The 22,638-nt window shown below is 42.3% G+C and overlaps 1 protein-coding gene across 1 annotated transcript in view; it reads left to right on the forward strand.

Annotated features, from left to right (window-relative positions):
- Positions 1-22,638, forward strand: part of TEX11 (testis expressed 11) — a 75,205-nt gene that overhangs the window by 38,534 nt on the left and 14,033 nt on the right. The window contains exons 6-16 of the mRNA XM_031944978.1: positions 1,301-1,386; positions 1,836-1,973; positions 6,144-6,246; positions 8,645-8,769; positions 11,326-11,411; positions 12,259-12,318; positions 14,126-14,172; positions 15,767-15,853; positions 17,437-17,507; positions 18,718-18,834; positions 21,109-21,181. Of these exons, the coding sequence (XP_031800838.1) occupies positions 1,301-1,386; positions 1,836-1,973; positions 6,144-6,246; positions 8,645-8,769; positions 11,326-11,411; positions 12,259-12,318; positions 14,126-14,172; positions 15,767-15,853; positions 17,437-17,507; positions 18,718-18,834; positions 21,109-21,181 (993 nt within the window). The remainder of the gene's footprint in view (positions 1-1,300; positions 1,387-1,835; positions 1,974-6,143; positions 6,247-8,644; positions 8,770-11,325; positions 11,412-12,258; positions 12,319-14,125; positions 14,173-15,766; positions 15,854-17,436; positions 17,508-18,717; positions 18,835-21,108; positions 21,182-22,638) is intronic.

The raw sequence follows: 22,638 nt of genomic DNA on the forward strand, positions 1-22,638 counted from the left end.
TTTGATACTTTTTCATTTCTCCATTGGAGGTTGAGTATCACACATATTTTTATCCTCATCTTTAGAGATGAGGAAACTGAGGTTTTGAGACGTTAAGGGCCTTGGCCATGAGCAGCATATAGGTAGTAAGTGACTGAGGCGAGGCCTCACTCTGGTCTCCTGTGCTCCGTCCACTAGTACCCCATCACTTCTTAGATTGAGAAATTGATCCACCATGAAGCTGAGGGACTGAGTAAACAGGAGAAACAGTGCTTGGAGCCAAGTTTTCTGTTTTTTTGTTGTTTTTTTTTGTCTCCGCGCCCTCCTCCAGCCCAGGTGTGTGGTATGTGTGACAGTCGTACACCTCTTTGAATGGGAGCATTTGTGGGTAACATATTAAGTAGTTTCCAATTCCTGAAGGCTAAATAGTTAGACAAATGCTTGGTGACTGGCCTAGGCGTCGGGTTCTCTCAGGAGCCTTAATCTAGACCGGGGATCCTCAAACTACGGCCCACGTTCCAGATGCAGCGGCTGAGGACGTTTATCCCCCTCCCCCAGGGCTATGAAGTTTCTTTATTTAAAGGCCCACAAAACAGTTTTTGTTTTTACTAGAGTCCGGCCCTCCAACAGTCTGAGGGACAGTGAACTGCCCCCTATTGAAAAAGTTGAGGACCCCTCGTCTAGACTTTGACACAGGCTCCCCTTTTTGTAAAAGGGCAGAAGGAGAGGGCAAAGTCTGTGTTTATATCAAATTCTGCCTTCAGCTAGCATGCTATTACAGTGTCAATGGTTCCTTAATGGGCTAATGTCTCGGAACCTTGTAAATTTCTAGACCAAACATACTTGGCTGTGAGTCATGGGGTTTAAACTGATAAAGCTTTTGTGTAAACCTGGTCTTAAAGTGCTTTACAAGTGCTCTAAGGCATAATTGGCCTCTATTGTGAACTTGACCTGATCTCGTTAGTACATTACACTAGAAATGCTCTTTGTTATTAATGATTTCTGGCATTGCTGTCGGCTCATTCACAACCGTATCACCTTGCCAGGAAATGATCTGATTTGGAGCTGAGAAAATGGGTTAAAAGAGACTGATGGAAGGAAAACTGTCACGGATCGATGGAAGTGTTGTCTCATAAATTCAGATTAGACTACTTGATTTTGATAGCTTTTCTTATATGGATGCTGATGAGAGTCGTTCTGAATGTGCTTGTTTTCAATCCCTGCTTGAAGATTAGTTTAGAGTCAATACTATTGATTGACATGAAAGTTGTAGATTTCTGTTTATGAGTATTTTGTTTATGAGTGTTTTGTTTTTTCTCAGCCCATCATGCAGGAAAAGAGCTTCCTTTCAAAATACTAAACTGGCTACATAATATTCTTTGGAATCAAGCTGCCCAAAATTTTGAGGTTTGGAAATCTTTATTCTTTATTATATTACCCTTTCCTTTCCTTCTCCTTAGGTCAGACAGGCTATCGCAAACTTTGGCTGTGCTAAATGGTCTCCCAATCCCCAGAACCTCTTCCTTCTCTAATACATTGTTTTCACAAGCCATCAAAGTAATCTTCCAAATCACCAAATCATTTCCCATTAGTGTTTTTACTCTTTCCCATGTGTGCTGATCATCAGGACTGAGTAGAAATCGTGCCATTTAGCCTTTAAACCCTCTAAAACCTGAGTTCACTTGAAGGAGATCAGTCATTGTTTGGGAAATGTTTGTGTCGCCTGAAAAAGGATTTTCTTTCTACAGTTCATCTCGATTATTTTTAGTATTGTAATTGTATTGGCTTCTCGAGACACTTAAAGAAAACAGTAAAAAGTTGTGCATCTCGTACGTGTTTTTGTTCTTGACCCACAGGAAGAAAATTACACGGAAGCCCTGCAATGGTATGACTATTCGCTTAGTTTCTATCCATCAGGGCAGACTGATATGGACTTTGCTAAACTACAGAGAAATCGAGCTTCTTGCTACATTCATCTAAAGCAGCTGGATAAGGTCCTTTCATTTCTCAGTTTTGGGGGAGATAGCAAATATGGCTCTCCATAGAGAGTCTAGGTTGGCCGGTGGGGACACTATTCTTTATGTCTTCTTGGCATTCCTTGTCGCCAAGGATGCTCTGTCATTCTCCATTCGTGGAATATTGAGGGCTATCCCAAGTTTCAAACTTTGTGCAAGGCTGAGGAGGCCATCTGGAGTAAGAGAGCATGTCAGCTCTGCCTTCAGATGGTCAGACCTGCAAGACAAAGTATTCCCAGGGCTCTTTTTTTCTGCTTTACCAGAACTGTTACCTAGAATGAGAGAGAGAGAAAAGGGAGGTCCTTCTCTTATTTTTTTTAGTTGACAGTCTACTCCGTCAATTAAAAGTCTTGTTGTAGCCGTGAAAGGTCACCATCTGCAGCAATGTTACCCTTGAAATCTGTCACAGATCGAAGGATAACATTTCTTTCAAACATACAGTGGAAGAAAATTTACTCGGGTAATAATCCTGTTCTTTCACCTTCTGGGCCGATTGCTTCTGACTTCTAGCCGTCTTTGCCATGACAGTGAAGTGACTTTTTGGGAGGAATACATTTTAGACGATGAAAGAAATAGAGCCATTCTTATTGCTCAAAGCTGCTGATCCTCCCTTTTCCTGGAGCAATCCCGGAACACGCAATTGTGGAGGGTACAAACTTCTTTCATTTCACCTCCTGTGTGCTGGACATCATGCTCAGCACTGGGGATACAGAGAGAGGCCAAGGACAGTCTTTGCAAACAACTCAGAATGAACAAGCTCTAGACAGGATAAATTGAGGCTGGTGTCTGAGGGAGGGTGCTAAGATCAAGGGGGTCTTGTAAAAGGTTTCTTGCAGAAGGTTGCCAGGGAAGCCAAGAGTTGGAGATGAGTCAGAGAAAATGCTTGAAGTGGAGAGGTCCAGTGTGTTGCGTGTGCCAGGGACAGCAAGGAAGCCGGAGTCCCTGGATTGCCAAGTATCCAAAGTGTGTTTGGGGGGGCCCTAAGGTAAAAGTCTGGAAAAGTGAAGGGAAAGGGATAGGTTATGAAGGGCTTTAAATGCTGGAGGACTTTGATCCCAGAGGTCAGAGGAAGTCACCGGCCATTAATTGAATGGGGAAGGGAGTGACCTAGTTGGATCTGGGCTTTAGGGAGATAACTTTAGGGGCTGAATAGAAGATGGCTTGGACTGAGGAGACTCTAGAGGCAGGACATTTCCCTCGCCTCCCACTGGGCTACTGTCTGGGGGTGAGGTGTTGAGGGCCTACATTGGGGCGATATAGAGAAAAGGACTTGGCAACTGGCTAGATGTGGGAGTTGAGAGAAGTGAAGAGTTAAGAGTGAGACTCAGCTTGTGAGCCTAGGGGACTGAGGGATGATAAGACCCTCAACAGGAATAGGGAGCTCTGCACAGTGTAGATTAACGCAAAGTAAGAAAACTGGGCTTCCTTTCAAAGTGTGAACACCTACTTTTTGAGAAAGCCCAAATCTGGCGCACCCACTTTCAGATGCTTTCAGCTGCTTTCTGCCAGGTTGGTCATTTTCCTGAGAGTTGGATAAAAATCTCAGAAAAGCTTGGGTGGCCCAAAAGATCTTTCCCCTCTCTAGTCGGCCTGAAAAGGAATTGACCTTTTTGCCTAAAAGCAGCCAGCATCTTCCTTTGGCCACTAGGTGGCGAGGTAGCTTCTGTTTGCATCTAGTACATCCTGTTAGGCCTTTTCTAACCGGTTGGGGATGCTTTTGTGCAGCTCTAGAAGATGGTTGACAGCCATTTTCACACATTTCAGCTGTAGAAACAAAGCACAAAGTCAAAATTTCGGAAGCCATGAGATGACGGTTTATTTTTGAGCACATGGTGTAATTATAGGGTACAAGTCTTAGGCACTGATCAGCAGTTCAATCTTTATAAAACAGGGCTCTTTTAGTACCTGTCTTCAGGATGGTTGCGAGGACCAAAAGAGTTAATATCTCTCCAATGTGTTTTGTAAACCCATTGTCATTGTTGTGATGACTGTAATGATGTTATCAAATGCTACGGATCCTGGAAGAGACCTAAAAGGTCATCCTATCTAAACTCCCCATTTCAAAGATAAAGAAGTTGAGACTTAGAAAAGTTATGTGATTTGCTTGAGATCTCAGAGCAAATGAGTGTCCCCACTGGGCTTGGAACCCAGAGCTCCCCTCTGTGAAGTACTCATCACCTTGTGATCTACTTCTGGCTTTGGACAGATAACAGGAGAGCTTGAAGACACGATCTGTGCCTATTAGGAGCTTCAGGTTTTAGTCTAGAGAAAGGATTTCATTACAAGAAATAATAAAAGAAGGCTTAAAGATAGGATGTGGAGTACAGACTCTGAAGTCCTGTGAGAATTCAGAGGTCATCATGAGCAGGCAAGAGAGGCTGAACTCCGGCTTGAAGGATAAATAGAGCCAATGAATGTGAGGAGAATGGAAAAAAGCACGTGCATGAAGGTGGGGATCTATGAGGCTCCAGAAAGTAAGGCTGCTGTCCCCAATGGAGCAGCGGGGCAAAGACTTCATGGGAGGGAATAGGAGAACTCCTTACATTTCAGCCTCCTTGGCCTCTCTGTGATTTAGGACGTTGGAAGACTTTAAATAAGTCTAAAGAGTCAGGACTTAAAATAATTGATTAGATAATGAAAATGCTATTTTAGGTAAGTTCCTATGGATTGTAAAGGAGAGAGAGTGAGAGTATAGAGGCTATCTGAAAAGTTATCTAGGGAAAAGAGGATGAAGATGGTGGCAGTGTGAATGAAAAAGAAGGTACTAATATCATACTAATCGCGACCAAAGTGCCAGGTACTTTGCAAATCTCATTTTATCCTTGTAGCAATCCAAAGAGGAGGTAGATGCTAGTATTGTCCCCATTTTGCAGTTGAGGAAACTGAGGCAGAAAAAGGTGAACTGAGTTGCCTAGGGCCACACAGCTGCTATAAGTCTCTGAGGCCAGATTTGCACCTAGCTCTTCATTGTTTTATTACCTTCTCGCCCAGTGCTCTCTCCACTGCACCACCTAGCTGTATAAAATCAATAAATAGATTTCACAGAATCTAATATGTGGAGGGTGGTTTCAAGACCATTCAGTCCAACCTTCTATCAAATATAGAAATTGTTTCTACAATATCTCTGACATATGAATGCCCAGCCTCTGTTTGACTATTTCTTGTGAATTGGAGCTAGCCTTGAACAGAGTTTGGTGAGTGACTGGAAGTAGTTTTATACCTGGGCCAAGTCACTTAATTTCTCATCTATAAAGTGAAAATGTTGGACTAGATCAGCTCTGACAACTTTCTTCTGCTTTTCCCCAAAGTCTAACATTCAGCAGGAATAGGTGGTGGTGGGGGGGGATTCATATGAGACAACTAGTAAATCATCTCCAAAAGGGGCCAGGCTGAGCTCCTGTGCCCTCTGGGCACCTGGGTTTCCCTGGCCTCCTTTGAAGTTTGATATTTATTTATTTTGATTTAAAACATTCCTTTCATAGAGACTGGTCTGGGTAAGACAGCAGCCACATAGGGCAATCTCGGCGACAGCTCACTTCATATGCAACATTTATGCAACACTTTGAGGTTTACAGCATGATTTCCTCTCAAGTTTAGGAGGCAGGGAGTACGAAAGGCCTGGTATCCCAAAAGAGCCTCCCAAAGGAGAAAGAGCATATTGAAAATCCTGTGATTACTAAGTGACAGAATCAGTGCTCCCAATCAGCTTTTGAGGTTCTTGTCCCTGTGCATGTTGCCTCTGATTCAGGTAACTAGTTGATGTAGATACCTCAAACTGAGGTGTAACTTGAGGCATTTACCACTAAGGAAGTCTAGCAGTGGAAACGATGTACTAATAGTTTCCTTCATGACCTTCAAAAAAGCTATTGTAATACAGCCAAAGTCCAGCTAAGGCTGAGCTCAGAGGACCACCTGAGAAGCCAAGATGGTAGAATTAACTGATGGGCATTCCCAGCAGGTTCAGATTCAGTACAAGAGAAGAGGCATCTGGGAAGTGAGGGGAGGAGGGAAGTCAGTGATGTAAAAACATAAAGTGGGATTGATGATGACAAACTTCCTTGTGGGTAGCTCAGTGATGTTACTAGTCCTTGGGGCTCTCTTTGCTCAGTTTCAGTTTTGGCAACCAACAGCTCATTTCTCTCTTTCTAGGCCTACGAAGCTGTAAAAGAAGCTGAAATATATGATGCCGCCAATATTTTCACACAATTCATCATATTTAAGATCGCAGTCTCCAGAGGCAATACTGACGAAGGTAAGGAAATTTCTCCTGAGCTTATGTAGCCAATGGAGCCTGGTAATGGTTGTGTTTGTATGGAGGGGGGAGGGAGGTGTGTGGCCGTCAAGATGGTTTTGATCACAGAAAGTAAGGGAAGAAAAGAGAGACGAGGGGTTACAGCCTCAAAGAGTGTGACCTCTGGCAGTAGAGATTCCAGCTAGAAGTAGCCCCAAAAGTTGAGAGGCAAACTATGGAAAGGAGTAGGGTCAGGAAGCCCTGTTAGCAGCTTCTGCTGATGGGCATTGTGAGGATGCTATTAAAATAGGGCACTGGGACCTTGAGGAAGTGTGACTTACTTTGGCTACATGCACTTGCCTCTTCACCGCTATTTACCTCGGATTCATCATCTGTAAAATAGAGAATTATAGCACCCACCTTGTAGGGTTGTGTGAATCGTGAGAGAACACGCAATGCACTTTGAAATCTTCAAATTATGTAAATACATTATTGTTATTGATATATAAATGATTATTTGTTATTATTATAAAAATATATGAAGAAGAGCTTGTGGTAAGTGCTTTGTAACTGGTATTAGCACTTCTTGTTTGGACTGTGCTCTGAATCCAGAAAGAGACAGGAAGAGTTACCCTAGTAAGCTCAATCCTGCTTGGGGGTTGAAATCACTGTGGGACATTCTGAAGCAGAGTCCTTTTAGTAGTTGCTTTTGTGAACTTCAGGGTTTTATTGGATATGGGATGCTGAAGAAAGAATAGAGTTCTGATTACTGAAACTCCAGGTTCCCCCCCCCATTTTATCTCTCTCTGTCTTTTTTCTCTCTCTCCTTTTGAACATTCAAGTTAATATTTAACTTTGTAAACACAGTACCATGTATGTTGCTCATTATCTTTCTTTATCCCTCAGTAACCAATGCCAGTTTTTCATGATGGAAGAAAAATTGGTTGCTTTCTCAGCTTTCCTTTCTCCATCGTCTATTTTTCATGAGGAGATGACATATACCAATAAACCAAATCTACATTTGGTTCAGTTTCAATGTTCTGAACTGCCAGATTTTTCCTTTTCTTTCTTTCAAAGATGCGCTGATGGCTTGTACCATCAGTAGAGAGATTGAATCCTTCTTTCTGTTTTTTTTTAAATTTTATTCTCAACTTAAACACCCCAAAAGGGAACATTTCCATTTATAGAGCAGCACACAAAAGGAGGGCTGCCTATGAAATTGTAGATCTCTATTTCATACCAATTGTTTTTTGAAAAAAAATTATAAAGTAATTCCACCAAAACTGTCTTTGTCTTTGATTTCTTTTCCATTTCTCTCTTCCCTTCTGTGCATTTAAAAATATTTCAACGCCTCTCTTTTTTAGGGGCACCACAGTTGCTAATTTTTCCCCTCTCCCCATTCCCTCCCCCATCTCCATTTCTTTTTCCTCTATTAGAATGTTAGCCCTACATCATCAACCAGCTCCTTCCATTTACTCAAACTTTTCTTTCAAGATTTCTCCTGAATCTTGTGTTTGCATCTCCTAGTTTCTACTCATTCTAGTCTTTTTTTATCACAAGTGTTTGAAAGTCCTCTTTAAGCAGAAGTTGCTAGGTTTTTTGCAATCCTGACTGGGGTTCCTTGGTATTTGAACTGCTTCTTTCTAGATACTTAGAGTATTTTTTCTTTTTTCTTGAGAGCATTGGGTTTTGACTGTGACATTCCTAGGATTTTTCCTTGGGGGGGGGGGGTTCCTTTCAGGAGATGATAGGTAAGATTCTTTCTATCTTCAATTTGCCCTCTGGTTCTAATAAACCAGGAATTCTTGAAATATTATGTAGACAGAGACACATTTTCAGTCAGGTCCAGTGTGGGAATTGGTTTTGCCAGACTATGTAGATATACATTGAGAAATTTGGTTTTTATTTTGTTTCTTTTTTATTTGCTGAGGGAAGGAGATTGGAAGAGAGAGATTAATGAAAATCGCTTGTTGTTTGAAAAATTAACAATTTTTAAAAAAAATTATCATTTTAAAACTTGTTCTTTATTTTATTGGATTTCATATCTTTATTTTATTTAATAAAGGTGCAGACTGAGGTATATTCTTTCCTCTCCCCTTCCTCGAATATGGCTGACATGGGAATTTGTTTTGCATGACTATAAATATTTGTAATGGATTTTTAGGAACTGAAGATAAAATAAAAATTGAATTAAAAAACAAATTTTGAAGGAAACTTATTTCAGTAATTGAATCCTATCCGTGATTGAATAACAGTTTTGATACTTGATGATTAAGGCAATTGTGATTTTTGTGCATGTGATTTTGTGAAAATGTACTGAATGTTTTTGAACGAACCTAGCCGATTAGTGCACTTACCAGAAAAAGTGTCTTTTGTGTCAAGTCCTTAAATATTTTTATTATGTTTCCTTATATTTTAGCCTTAGCCGCAGTGGATGCCCTGGAGCAATGTGTGGCAAACTCAATTGCACAAGAACGCGATCCAAATACCGAGGAAATATCAACTACCGCTTTTCTTAGTCTGGCCGCCCAGTTTGCTTTAGAGGTAATGCATATATCTGCTTTATTTTTTCTCTTCAAGAGTGAAAGAGAAATACTGCAGCCATCTTGCAAATCAGTCGCCATTTCTTTACTGAATTGGTTTTAAGGACAGAGGATTGTGATAAGTGCTATTAGACACATAAAAAAGGAATAAGGCTTGGCTTCTACTCTCATAGAGCCTACTATATCTTCATCAGTGAATAAATGAACTTAAGAACGCACTCTGTACAAAATGGTGGTACGCCCCTTCACTTTCCAGTTCTTTGCCACCACATACAGAAAAGAGCTGCTATAAAGATTTTTGTATATATTGGTCCTTTTCTTCCTTCTTTAATCTCTTAAGGGTTGAAACCTAGCAGCAGGATCACTAAGTCAAAGGATATGCTCAGTGTGGTAATTTTGGGGCCATCGATCCCCCAAGTTTTCCAGAATGGAAACCAATCCATCGCTCTACTGTCAGTGCATCAATATACTCATTTTCTTCCAGCATTTACCATTTTCCTCTCTTGTCAGCTTTGCTAGTCTGAGGACTGGGAGGCGGGCTTCAGAGTTGGTTTATGTTGCATTTTGCTAATGGCGACTTGGAACTTTTTTTCTTTTTCTTCACGTGGATATCGATAACTTGGATTTCCTCCCTTAAAACCTACTTTTTCATGGTTTTTGACCAATTATTGATTGGGGAAATACTATCTTTTGAAGAAATTCCAAGTTGAAATGCAACTGTCTGTCATATAGCTCAGTTGGGGACTCATTGCTGCCATCATTCTGTACATAGTAGTTTAATCTGAGATCCTCGGGAAGCTTGTTCAGCTCCTTTAACAGTCAGATCTAGGAGGCACAAATGCTGCCCGTAACCCTCTGCTTCTGACTCCTTCCCCTTCTAGGAAGGGAGAGAACAAGGTTACATAGACTTGGGCCATTAATGCCACCCTAGGCCAGGGCACTGTGACTCCATATGCTCCTCCCATTGGACCTGCTGAGTTATATTTTTGCTCCCAGCCGTGTGTATGTATGTATTCTTCCTTCCTTTAACCAGTTCAGAAGAGAGTGAGGTTCAGGTATCAGTTGCCCCCTCCATTCCCTTTGGCTTCTATAGAAGTCTGTGCACCTTAATTGTGAGATCCTTTCCCCTAATTTTCCCTAACCTTTCCCCACTTGCCACCCCAGTGCATTCCTACATCAATTGCCACCAGAAGTTCTCTTGACTCTTGGCTCTGCCCCTAACCTACTCCAATCCATCACTTCCTTACTGAAATATCATTAACAAGTCCCTGTTTTTTTAGAGAAACCAATCTAAATCCTTTAGCCGGGCATTCAAGGGCCCTCCACAATCTGGTCTTTCTTTGCCTGTTTCTCAAGCTTCCCTTCCTAACCTTAATTCTGCACATAGTCTTGCTTTTTATCTCACATCCCAAATGCACCATGAATATTTCTATGTTTACTCATTTTTTCACCCTATCCTACCTCCTTCCTTAAATCCCACCCTTTCTTCCAAGCTTGGGCTTTCCTTGCTTACTCACTCTAGCCCCCTTCTTCTAAACTTAGCAACAACTCAGTTCAAAAACATACAATTCAACGAAAGCTCTTGTCACTGAAATAGTTTACCATTATAAGGCACTTTCCGATTACAAAGTACCTCATGTATATTAACATATTTGATTTGCATGACATTTGTATATGTTTAGTACAAATAATATTATTCCAATTTTATAGATGAAGAAACTGAGGCTGTGAGACCAAATAACTTGCCCAGGGTCCCTCAGCCAAGCAGGGGCAGCATTAGCTCTCAAATTGAGGTGCCCAGTCAGGGAGTAGGAGCTCAGTACTTGTCTCCAGTACTGTTTTAGCATCTGCTATATGCTACCATGTATTGCTGTTTAAGTCACTTCCCTGGCACCTTGCACATAGTAGGTGTTGGATAAATGTCTCGCCAGCATCTAAAGAGTTGATGAGAAAACGTACGTGGGTCTAGGAAAAGGTCAGTACTGAATGTGCTCATACGTCAGACGTGTGTGCCGGGGAGGAGGAAGAAATGGCAGGTAATTCTGTGATTAGGAGCTGAATAGCAGAGAGCTTTGAAAGAAAAGGTTAGAGGTTTATAATTGATGCAGCAAGCAAAGGGGAGCCAGAAGAAGAACTGGGAATTGGACTGATTCCGGGAAAGACTGATTTTTTGAGGGGGCAAAAGAGACCCAGAAAGGCTGTAATAATTTAAATGAGCTGAATGAAAGCTGGATGAGCCATCCTCAGGAAATTGAGCAGACGCACATAAAAGAACAAGTGGAGAGGCCATTTGTTTGTTCCCGAGGATAGCTTTGCAAATGGCATTTCAAGTTTTGCTAAGGACAGAGGTGGCAGTCGGGTATTCAGACCTGTTCTTTTCAGGGTAGTGAATTGTGGATTTGTCTTCCCATCTTGTAGTGGCGTTCTTATAAAAATGCAGAATCCATATATTGCTATTATCCTCTTTTCTCAAGAAAGAGGAACCTAGACTATGGAAACATTGTTCAGGTTTGTGAGAGTCCATGTTTAACATTTGAAAATCTTTTCATCTTTTCAGAACGGGCAGCAAGAAGTAGCCATCAGATCTCTGGAGTACTTGGCTCAATATTCGGAAGACCTGCAACAAGTACTTATTGCTTTGAAGTAAGTCATCAGCCTGAGGAGAAAGGAAGAACTAGAATTTTGTTCTGTTGTACTTTGTGAACTTTGCTGATGGAAATCATTCAGCCAGGTGGCATGGTTCTTCCTCATGCTAAGGAGAAATCCAATTGCTCCAAGAGAGAAGGAAAAATCTAGGTGCTCCCGGTTCTGCCCTCAGGATGGAGAATTTTAGCTTGCTCTAAGGCTCTCGGTGCGGGGGAGGGAAGAGCTTTGACTCCGAATTGGGTCAGTGAAAGGGAAGGTAGAGGCCAAGATTGTCTCAGAGTCATGGTCTGGCATCTGCTGGCCAGGAAAGGGCTGGATACAGAAAGCATAACCTACTCAATCGCTTTTCTCCCAGTGACTTGAGGCAGCTCTTTTAAAGAAAATCCTCAAATAATCACTAATAGGCACCATAGGAATCTAGCTCTTTGCTTCCATTTTTCTCATTTGGCTCTCACAACAAGCTCTAAAGGGTCCGGGCGAGATGCTGGGGATTAGCCTGTTTTAGATGTGAAGAGTGATGAGGTGACTGGATCCCTTAGGTCTCTGCTGCCCCCCCTCCCAGCACAGTATAGTTTGTAGAGCCCGCAGCCTCCTGCCTTAAACAATGGCTTCTAGGGAAGCTGCTGATTTCATGATCTTGGGAAGCTGTCCAGCAGCCAAACCTCCATGACCTCCTTCAGCAGTTCGTTGTCCTTGGGGCTAGCAGTGCCGTGGGCCAACTTTTCTTCGCCTTCCAGGCCATTTCTGTGTCAGAGTACCTGAGGGCAGTAGTGGCAAGGCTAGAAGCACTGTGGGATTTGGTTGTTGTGAGTACCATATCCTTTTTGTATTTTTTTTTGTACAGATGCTTGATTCGTCTTGTTATTTCACAAATCTCTCACGTTGTCGACTTGGAAGAAAATAGGTAAGGAAATTTTACGTAAGTCCCTATGGTAGAGTCTGGACACTTCAGAGTTGCAGAGGATACCCGTGGTCCTCCTAGAGGAGGGTTCCCTTCTTGGTCCCAAGTCTTGCCTACGAGTAGCCAGTCTGCTGTTTCTGTGCAGTTTCCGGCCTATCAGCCAATAGAGAGGTTGGCTATACTCAGCATCTCTGTTCAGGATTGAGCAATTGAGGGGAGAATTGGGTATCCATGTTTTCATTCAGAGAATCCTCTGCCTCTACAAAATGTAAAGGAAAAAAATCTCTTCAGACTTTTGCTGAGGGACGATCTCCTGAAGAAAATGACTAGTTTAGCTCAGCCTGCCAGCTCCTCAACAGTTCTGAATTCTCCTATTGGGGAAGAACTTTGGGCCTGCTTCCTCCTCCTGCCTTCCTTGTTTTAAACCCCAGAATCTTCTATCTCCTAGCAGACTTGCATACTAGCTTGCACATCCAGGTATCCATAATCTGAGCATGAGGTAAGTTGGCAGACAGACCTTAGTGTCAGCTCTAGGCAGAAGCCTTTAGCATCAGCCATAAAAGAGGTGCTTTGAAGGCTATTCAGTTGGCCTGGCCTTGTAAGTCAGGTCTCAGTCAGACAACTGCTCTGTCTGTGTACCGGGAGCCGGGGGAAGGAAAAGGCCAAATCCTAGATTTTTGAAAAGGGCTCTCGTGATACTTGGAAAATTCCCAGACCCCAATGCAAAGTAGGTTTGAATGGTGTTGACTAATTAATGTGTCTATTTAGAGCTTAGAGCCTACTTTACCGGATAAATCAGACTTATTTGTAACGAGCCAGCCTAATAGAGTGGAGAGAATGCTACTAACCTAGAAGTGAGAGAGGGCCTAAGTTCTGGGCCCAGGAATGAGCCCTGTGACCTTTAAAGTCTCCTTCTCTCTCTGAAACCCAATTTCCTCATCTCTACAGTGAGGGATTTGTAGTATAGAGGAACTCAAAGGATACTTCCTGTTTCTCAAGCCAAAGGTTTCTTGGATTTTAATTCAGAGTATCTGTCTACATATTAACTTTGAATTTAGAAATGTGTTTTAAAAGTTTGCTTTCAAGTAATTCAAATCTCCTCCTTGAAAGCCTATTTACAAGCACATTCATCATTTATATTGTACCCCTTACAACAAGAAAGGGTAAATTAGGATCACGAAAATTTGGACTAGATGGATAGAGACCTTGGTCTCAGACCTCTTTTTTTGGCACCTCTAGCTAGGTAACCCATGTAAACATGGGCAAACCAATTAGCCTCTCTGAACCTCAGCTGTGGAAACCAAAAAATGGAGGTAAGTGACTCTAGTCACCCTTCCTCACGGCATGGTAGTAAGACTCAAAGGAGAAGCTGGAGAGCATAAAGGGAACATGAAAAAAGCCCAGGATATTAAATGAAGTGTAAAGATGAGAAGAATTATTTAATTCTTAATATCATAATGATGATAAACTCTGGGAGAGCATTGCCTAAAGAGTGTATGAATAATAAAAATAGAGACATTTTGTACCTGAATGGTACTTGAGTTTTATAAAGTACTCTCCCATCCCTTTTCTCCTTTGATCTTCACAATGCCTCTGGGAAGTCAGCAGGGTTGGAATGATCCCATTTTACAAATGAGTAAGCTGAGGCTCAGAGAAAGCAGAGATGCTTTGTCCAAGGTAATCACCAGCTTCCAAGTCAGACTCTTTGACTCAAGGTCCAGCATTCTCTTCATCTCAGGGATTGTTTCATTTGGCCTCAGAGCATCCTGAGACAGATTATATGCTCATGTGTTTCCTTTATTCTCTCCAGTTACAGGAATGAGGAAATGAGCAGACTTTTGTTTTGGGTGAAGACAGGTAAGCTCTGCTTGCTTCTTTGTAGTCCAGCTAATATTTTGGTATGGCCCTAGGAAGGCCTTGAAGTGCAGCGAAGGAGCCTGTCGATTTCAATGTGAAACCCACATTCATATTTCCTCCAGTAGCCAGCCTTGGATTCTGAGCTCCTTTTTCTCAACTAACCTTCACGTATAAGTATTTGGTGTAAGATTGTATTAGACAAACTTCTGCTCCTGCTGGGTCCCCCTTACCCTTGAGCTCTGACTCGATTGACATTCTTCCCGAGGCTTTTCAAGATTATGCACCCTGGAAGATCCAGGGTATTTCCTTCCTCTCTCTTAAAACACACCAGAAAGGCAGGATAGTGGAGAGAGAGCCTGGGGGACCCAGGAGCAATGTCTATGTCAGTGTGTGACACAACCTGGCTGTGTGACCCTGCACAAGTCACATAACTTTTCAATGTCCTAGGCAATTCTCTAAGACAAAATGGCTGCCACCAACAGTGCTTTAATGGGCCCGTTTTCCCTCACTTTTTCAACAATTTTTCTTTTTCTTTCTGGTCCACTTCTTTCTGATCATTCTCTCCCTTCCCACTTAAAAGTAGTTTACTTTTCTAATTACATGTAAACATAGTTTTCAAATTTATTTTTTAATTTATTTTTTTATTTTTAATAATAATTTATTTTTCCAAATACACACAGATAGTTTTCAACATTCACCTTTGCAAAACTTTGTGTTCCCAGTTTTTCTTCCTCTCTCCTCCACAGCCCCCTTCCCAAGATAGCAAGCAATCCAATATGGGTTAAACATGTGCAAGTCTTCTCAACATATGAGATTCAGTTTTGTAAGACTCTGATTTCCAAATTTTTTCTCCCTCCTACCTTTTCCCCCTCCTTCCCCAAGACAGCATGCAACCTGATATAGGTATATAATAATTTTAAATCTATTTCCATATTGGTCATTTTGTGAAAGAAAAATCAGAACTAAGGGGAAAAACCATGAGAAAGAAAAACCAGAAAAAGTAAAAATCCTATGCTTTGATCTGCACTCAGTTTCCATAGTTCTTTCTCTGTATGTGAATGGCATTTTCCATCCCAAGTCGATTGGAATTGTCTTGTGATCATTCTTTTTTTTTTTTTTTCCTGTTTGTTTCTTTAATGTTTATCTCCTCATCTCCATAGTACATAGTACCTTAGGAAATTTACTAGCTCTGTAGCCAATGACAAGTTCTTTAATCTTTCAGAGTTAAAACTTAATGGAGCCAATACCTATTGTTGTTATCTCATACAATCATGGTGATGATTCCATGAGATCACTATCTCATATCATATCACATGCTTAAAGTGTGACAGAGATGCCAGGTTGTTATATCAGATGGCATTAATGAGTGTGGTCTTCCCAAAGGTGAATTAGACTCTCCAAAGTTTGATCTTCCTGATGTTGAGAGCTAAGTATAATACCTTTTCTCATCTTAAATTATTTTGGGGGTGCACACAGGTGCCCAGGCTGAAATTTCCAAAAGAAAATTCAAGGGAAGCTCGTTTTTGAGAAGGATTAATAATTCTCTTTAAGCACCAGTCCAGAGCTTTGATACCATACTCTCTCTTTGATGTAGCTTATGGGAAAGTTGCTTCGCCGATAGCAAAAGAGAAACTGACTTTGGAAGTGTGGACTAACGAAGTACAGTGGTTTCGAAAAATCGGTAAGAGACGAGTTCGCTGATGACAGAGTTGCTGATCGATCCTTCCCTCTTTCAGATTTCTCTTTCCATGCTTTGTCTCATCTTGCCCATTAGCCTTCAAATGTCAATAACCACCACACACCGATTCTTGTGGAGGCAGTTGCCAGGGTGATGAGCGAGCAAGGGAGCACAGAAATGTCACTACCCCAGCGGGCTCTGTTTGACCCTTGCTGCCTTAATGGCCAAAGTGCTAATTTAGCTCGGGGAGAAAATGGATGAAATGAAGCACTTCAGCTCGAGAAAAGAATGTCCACATTCTGATTGTCAAGAACTTACTGCTCTTGACCTTAGGAAAATGGGGAAAGTCATTTTTCAGTCCCCGAGAACCTTTCTCCTTTGGCTGAATTTTAATTTTGCTATTCTAGAGATGTTGCCCAAATCGAGTATTTGTTTTGCTTGAGCCTCACTTTTTTCAACTGAATTTAACTTCTTCTATTCCTTCTAGTTCATAGGCTCAGAGAATGTCAGAATTGAAAGGGATCTCAGAAATCACTATTCCCAAGGTGTCAAAACATGTGGCCTCCCATTGAATCTGAACCAGATTCAAACATCAATAGGGGAAATGTTTTATAAAATAAATGAAAATAAGATAAAATATAACATTACAAATGAAAACTTAAGTTCAGTATGTGGACGTAGAAATTAGTGGGCCCCATTTCTTTTGATTAAAGTCCCGCTCCCTCAAATAAGGGAAGAAATTGAGAAGATGCAGAGAGGAAAAGGAGACATGGTTGAGGTCACCAAATAAATGTTGTATGATGAGCGTAATAAGCACTGAGGCCCATGAGGACTTGAGGCCCATGGTCTGAGTTCTAATTTTGCTGTAGCCTATCTGGACCTCAGTTTCTTCCTTCACCAAATGAGGGGATTGGACTTTATCTCTCGGGGCCCTTCTAGCTCCACTATTCTACCTACACATGTATGAAGTCTTCCTTTAATGCAATTGGCCTACTGTGTAGGTACCCCTGGGCACTTAAAGAGTTTGCCTTCAGAGTCCCAGTTCTAGCCGCTCCACTTGGGCCCATCGGGTGCCGAGGGATTGGTCCAGCCCCATTTGTTGAGGCTCACCACTGGGTTGTATACAAGGTGTGATTATCTTTGTAGCCCTAGCAGCTCTCTCACCAAAATCTAAGTCTCCTGGCGGAGCCAGAATTCGGAAATCCCAAGCCAGTGCAGTAAGGTATCCTTAGGGAATCTCCTGGGAGCATGTCATAGAACATCTTTGATAATGTGTGTGTCTCATGTGGGCTCTCCACCTCAAATTATTATCCCAGTTGGCCTGCAGGCTAGAGTTTGGGTCCTGGAACTCCTCTCGGTTGTCTCTGAGAGACAGTAAGTTATGGCCTCTCTCTGCAGAGAAACATGTTGAACTTAGGATTCCACCTTTTTCTTAGCACTCGAGGGAAGAGTAAGAACTTCTAAGGACTTACCTGAGTCCCCTGACTACACTAATATAGCAGGATAGGTTTTACAGTGAATAAACTTAAAGGTAGAGATGACGCTCCAAAGGTTTTCATCTGTTACTCTGGTGTTTTTACTTTAAGCCTGGAACTTGGCAATGCAGTGCGAGAAGTGCTTGGACATCATGCGCGACTTCTTCCTGCTGTCATTTGAAGTACGGTTCTTCTGATGGGGATCTAAAAACAGGGCTGTGCTAAAGGGGTGGCCTAGAGCCAGATGCTAAGTATAAAATGTCAGAATTGAAAATTGGCTCAGAGCCAAGGGACCTTCAAATGTCTGTAAGCAGGGCTGGACTTAAAAGGAGGTGGGCACTCCTAGGGTGTGGTATGAGTGATAGAGAGGAATCCCCCCCACCCCCACCCCAGCCTTCCCCAGAGAATATAGGCCTTTCTTCCTGCAAGCTCCATGGCCATGTCTGCTCTGCTTTAATATATCCTGGAAAGTAACAATTGGAAAGTCTTTGAATTCTACCCTCTTAATTTACAGAGTAGGAAATGGAGGCCCAGAAAGAGCCATAGAGAGTGAAAGGGGCTTGAAATTCTGCTGAATATAATGCTGGAGATCCCAGAGGAGAACTACCTGTCATTAATGGTTAGGACTAGTTGGTTTCAGAATGTGGGCCTGGCTCTTCCACTTCCCTTGTGGTTTCCCCTTTGGGCCTCAGTTTTTTTCTGTCAGATGGACCCAATGATTTCAGTGGGGGTGGTACTTGAGATTTGCACATGGCTTTGGATTGTGCAGGTTTTGGGTGGTTTGGTTTTCCCCAGTGAGAGTCCAGGGAGTGTTCCTCATTCCAAGTGAAGGACAAAATTTTGTCCAATGTGTTGGGTCCTTTTGGTGCAGACTAGAGAATTCAGTGGGTTAGGAAACTCCCAGCGTGGTAAGGCCCTCTATCAATGCCGTTCATCAACTTACCTGAAGGTTTTAGTCTCCAGACCCCCAACAAGTTAAGGTTGAGGATCATCCAGCTAGTATGTGTCAGAGATGGAACTTAAAGCCTTCTGCCCATTACCCTGGACTGCCTCTGAGCAAACTCATTTCAGTTTTCTTTCATACCAAGGACTCTGCTTGTCATAAGGAAATTTGGAAATTATAACACAAAGTGAGGAGAAAAAGCACGTGTTAAATGAACTCTAGGGCAGAAGGCAGTTCCTGCTGCTGGTAGGGTAGGATCTCCTAAGGAAGGTGTTACAGACTCCACAAAATCAGGGTGAAATGAAAATCCAAGCCCCGATAATCCAAAGAATGCTTATCCGTGGGATATACTATGGTGTCCAAATGGGCTATGACTGATAAGCTTTCTAATTTTTTTTGGTCCAGCAGAGTTTTCACCATTCATTCGCGTTTTGCTTATTTCTTCTCAGCTATCACAACTATGTCCCACTGAAAAAGCAGTTTTAGTTTCTCAAAAAACATGTTTGCTGATGGCGGCTGCCGCGGATTTAGAACTAGGCAGGAACGCTACAGATGCTTCCCAAAAGGTAACATGGCAAAAAGGAGAGTTCACTGTCTAGCTAGAATGCAAAGATTCAAGCAATGGGAACGGGATTGTTTCTCTCAAGTGGTTTCCCTTCCTTTGATCTGGTGCTTGCTTCACTTCCAACTTGCCTTCCATTCAGCTCTGTTTTCACTCCCATCTTGTTCCCAGAGGCCTTCAGTGCCCCTGCTTGGCCTGTTTTTTTGAACAGCTCCTAAGTTCCTCTATCACCTGGTCTTGGGCATCTCTGTCCCCTTGGAAAGAGACAGACTCTGTGCTGTCTCTTTGGAAGGGATTCTTCATCTCTGTGGGTCCCTATATCTATGAAGGCCTCCAGGTTTTTTACCCAAATTCTTTGCCGTTTTTCTTTTCGTATTCTTTCTTTGGGAGATTTCATCCACTTTGGCAATTTTGACAGCGTCTCGAAGGAAGTGACTCAGAGGTTGACTTGCTTCAGTAAGAAACCCACTTGACTGAATCGAGCTTGCATTCTCAATCCGGCACTACATGTCATTCTGACATCTCTTAAAAATCTCATTAACTCAAGCTAAGTATGAATGAGAGAGCACCGATCTGGGTCTGAATCCTCCTTTCAGTGTCCATATTCTTATGCCTCGGGAACAAGAGAGCATCTCATTCTCTCAGATGCCAACTTGTGAGGGTCAGCCTTGGTGCTTCACTTCTTTCTCCTGTCATGAGCCAATTATGACCGTTTGGCTTCCTCTGATATTTTTCAGACCTGGACTTTCCTTTCCACTCTCGTCTGACTTGGGCCTTTGGTTACCTGTCTCCAGGACAAACTCTCCTTTTGCTTTTCTTCTGTCTCTTAAGTGCAAAATTTTATGCTTCCTTGTTCCCAAGATCCAAAACAGCTGGAATGCTGGTTCTAGAGTAGGAATGAACTTTTGAGAACTTCTAACAGCCTTCTCATTTTTGCAGATGAGAAAACTGAGGTTCTGAGTGGTTAAGTGGCTGACCCAAGGTCACACAGGTAGTGAACAATTAGTTGAGCTAGATTATCTGCCATCATATTTCTTTTACCCTCCCTTTTTTCAGACCTTTTTCTCTGTGAAGCCTGTGTATCCCCAAAGTCTTGGGGCAGTTTGAAATATTCTGCCTTAAGACGTTGGGGGCACCCAGACTGACGCAGTTGTGCTTTTTGACCACTTCTGTCTTTGACCGTCTCCAAAAACATTTAGAAATTGAGGGAGTGAGGGGTCTGCTGCTGGGATTTCAGCGATAAGGCATTATCTACAGAATACTTTTCTTGTGAGCTGGGTATTATTGTCCCCATTTTACAGGTGATGAAGCCTCAATCGAGAGAAGTGATAATGGCTTTATAGGCTAAAAGTAGCAGAGCCAGAATTCAAACTGGTCATCCCTGTCAGTGGGGTTATAGGCTTTCCCTTTTTTCATAGGTTCTTTCTGTTGGAGAAATAGTCCCGAGGTGGTACCCCACTGAGGGCTGTGCCTCAGTGGATTGGGCAAAAATGGGGAAAAGAAGCAGCAGATTCTTTGGAAAACTCCCAAGACTGGCCATTCTAGTTTCTACTACCTGTATTTTTCCATACTCTTCCCCCTCCCTCATGCCTTTCCTTATCTTTCCCTGGAACTTAATAAAATTGAACACCTTTTCTTTGAGCTTTCTTGCCTTTGAATGGGGTTCTGAAAGGTAGGCCATCAAGAATAGTCTGCTTCCTTTACTCTTCTTAGTCCAGGCCCTCCCACACCTGGGGCTTAGATCACAATGTTCTGGGGGTCTCTGCTGAGACCTTGCCAAGTTCTGGTGTGCTTGGAGGCCTTCCCCCTCCCCCAATGTGTTTCTTGTTCTCTGAGGCTGTTCTCAGCTGAGGAGAGATGACTAAAGGCTGCTGCTAGGTTGCAGTCATCATGTCCCAATTGTTTTCCCCCTTATGTGTAGGTGGGCAGAGGAGAAGGGCAGGAGGAGATCGAGGGGCATCTCTTATATAATCTCTATCCTGGTAACTTAGTCTTATTTCTCGGACTCACCAGATGGTGTTAGGATTCACCAAAGACATTGCTATGCCCCCGGGTTTCTTGCTGAGCTTTCCTCCTTTTTCCAGGGGTATTAGGACTATGACCTCTATCAGGAGGCCTCGGTGGTTTTAGAAATGGAGGTAAACTCGGCTCCCATTCAGTTGGCCCGTGAAGATGTTTGGTTTTCAAAACTGCTTTTTGACAAATTGTTGTGAGATGTGTTGACAAGTAGTTGAGAGATCCCTTGTTCTAACTTAATGCTGTCCTTTTTGCTACATAGGCTGAAATGCTGACTCATGCCATTGAACACGTACACGGCTGCAGAAAAATCGTGAACATCCTGAAACAAATAGGTACGATGGGAGCTGGGAATTTGGGAAGAAAATTATGTAGTTTCTGGAGAACTGCCATTTCTGCCCAGTAATCCCACCATTAAGTCCATTTCCCAAGATGATCAGGGAAAAAGAAAAAGAACTTGCATGTTCTAAAATATTTATAGCAGCTCCCTCTGTGGTGGCAAAAAGAACTGGATGTTGAGGGGGTGCCCATCGATTGGACAATGGTTGAATGAGTTGTGTTTATATGATCGTGATGTAAGAAATGATGAGCAGGTTGCTTTTAGAAACTGCAAAGAGTCGCATAAAATAAGTGAAATGAGCAGGACCAAGATAACGTCATATACGGTAGCAGCAATAAAGTCAATCTTTACTGTCTGCGAATGACCAAGTTATTTAGAATAATAGGATCATTCAAGTCAACTACAAAGTGAAAGGAAGATGCCATTTGCTTCTAAAGAAAGAACTGCTACAGAGAAGTGGGTATCGTATGCTTCCACATGTCAAATGGTGGCCTTCTTTAAAGAGGGCTTGAGAAGGGAGGGAAACAGATCAGACTTCAAAATATAACAAAAAAGCTTTTAAAGATATAATTGGAACGTATTTAAAAGAATAAATAAAAATGTAATTTGGAGTTGAAGTAACACAAGACTGGTCCAACCACTAGAAACTGGAACTGATGGAATATTGAAATTATCACTAGCAAAACCTAATGGGTTCCTTGATTGCAAGTTATCTTTTGTAATCAACGTATCTTGTTTAGAGATTTGAAATGAGAGGAGACAATCCGAGAGAAGCCCAACGTTTCATCTTTGGTCAGCAGAAGTTGTATGGTAGACAGGAACAGTCAAATCAGGAGAAGTGAGTGGAGCAAGGTTTCTTTTGTGGCAGGTTGAATTTTAGGTGGTGTTGGGTTGTTCAGGTAGGTAGAGCTTTAAACCCCTGGAGATACAGGTTTGTGGCACAAGCTGGGTCATGGGCTCCCATATAGATTGGGGAGTCATCTCCCTAGAGCTGGAGTTCTGAGAATGGCCCCTAAAAGAGAGAGCTGAGTAAAACGCCCAGGCCAATGAAGAACTTGCAAAGGAGATATGAAAGGTACAGCTAAAGAGAGAAAGGAAGAGGAGAATCAAGAGAGCTTAAGGTGTCTCAGACCTAAGGCGCTTGTCTACCTGAGGAAGCTGGGCATTGTAAAAAGCAAAAAACAAAACTCAATGTTCTGAATAATCAGATGATTGGTGACGGTTGGTACTTGGCAGGTGCTTAATAAATGCTTGTTGCTTGCCCACCCCTGCAGAAACCCAATTGTACCAGATTGAGGTTAGATAATAATGAAATGGAAGCATCAGGTATAGAGACCTTTTTCAAGATGTTTAACAGTCAGGACCCTGCTATCTATGAAAGATTATTTCTTAATTGCCATGCCCAGGAGAGCAGAAAGCTTTTAATGGGAAGGACTGGCTTCCCCCCCACAT

This window comes from Sarcophilus harrisii, chromosome X (genome assembly GCF_902635505.1).
Source record: "Sarcophilus harrisii chromosome X, mSarHar1.11, whole genome shotgun sequence".
Lineage (NCBI taxonomy): Eukaryota > Metazoa > Chordata > Mammalia > Dasyuromorphia > Dasyuridae > Sarcophilus > Sarcophilus harrisii.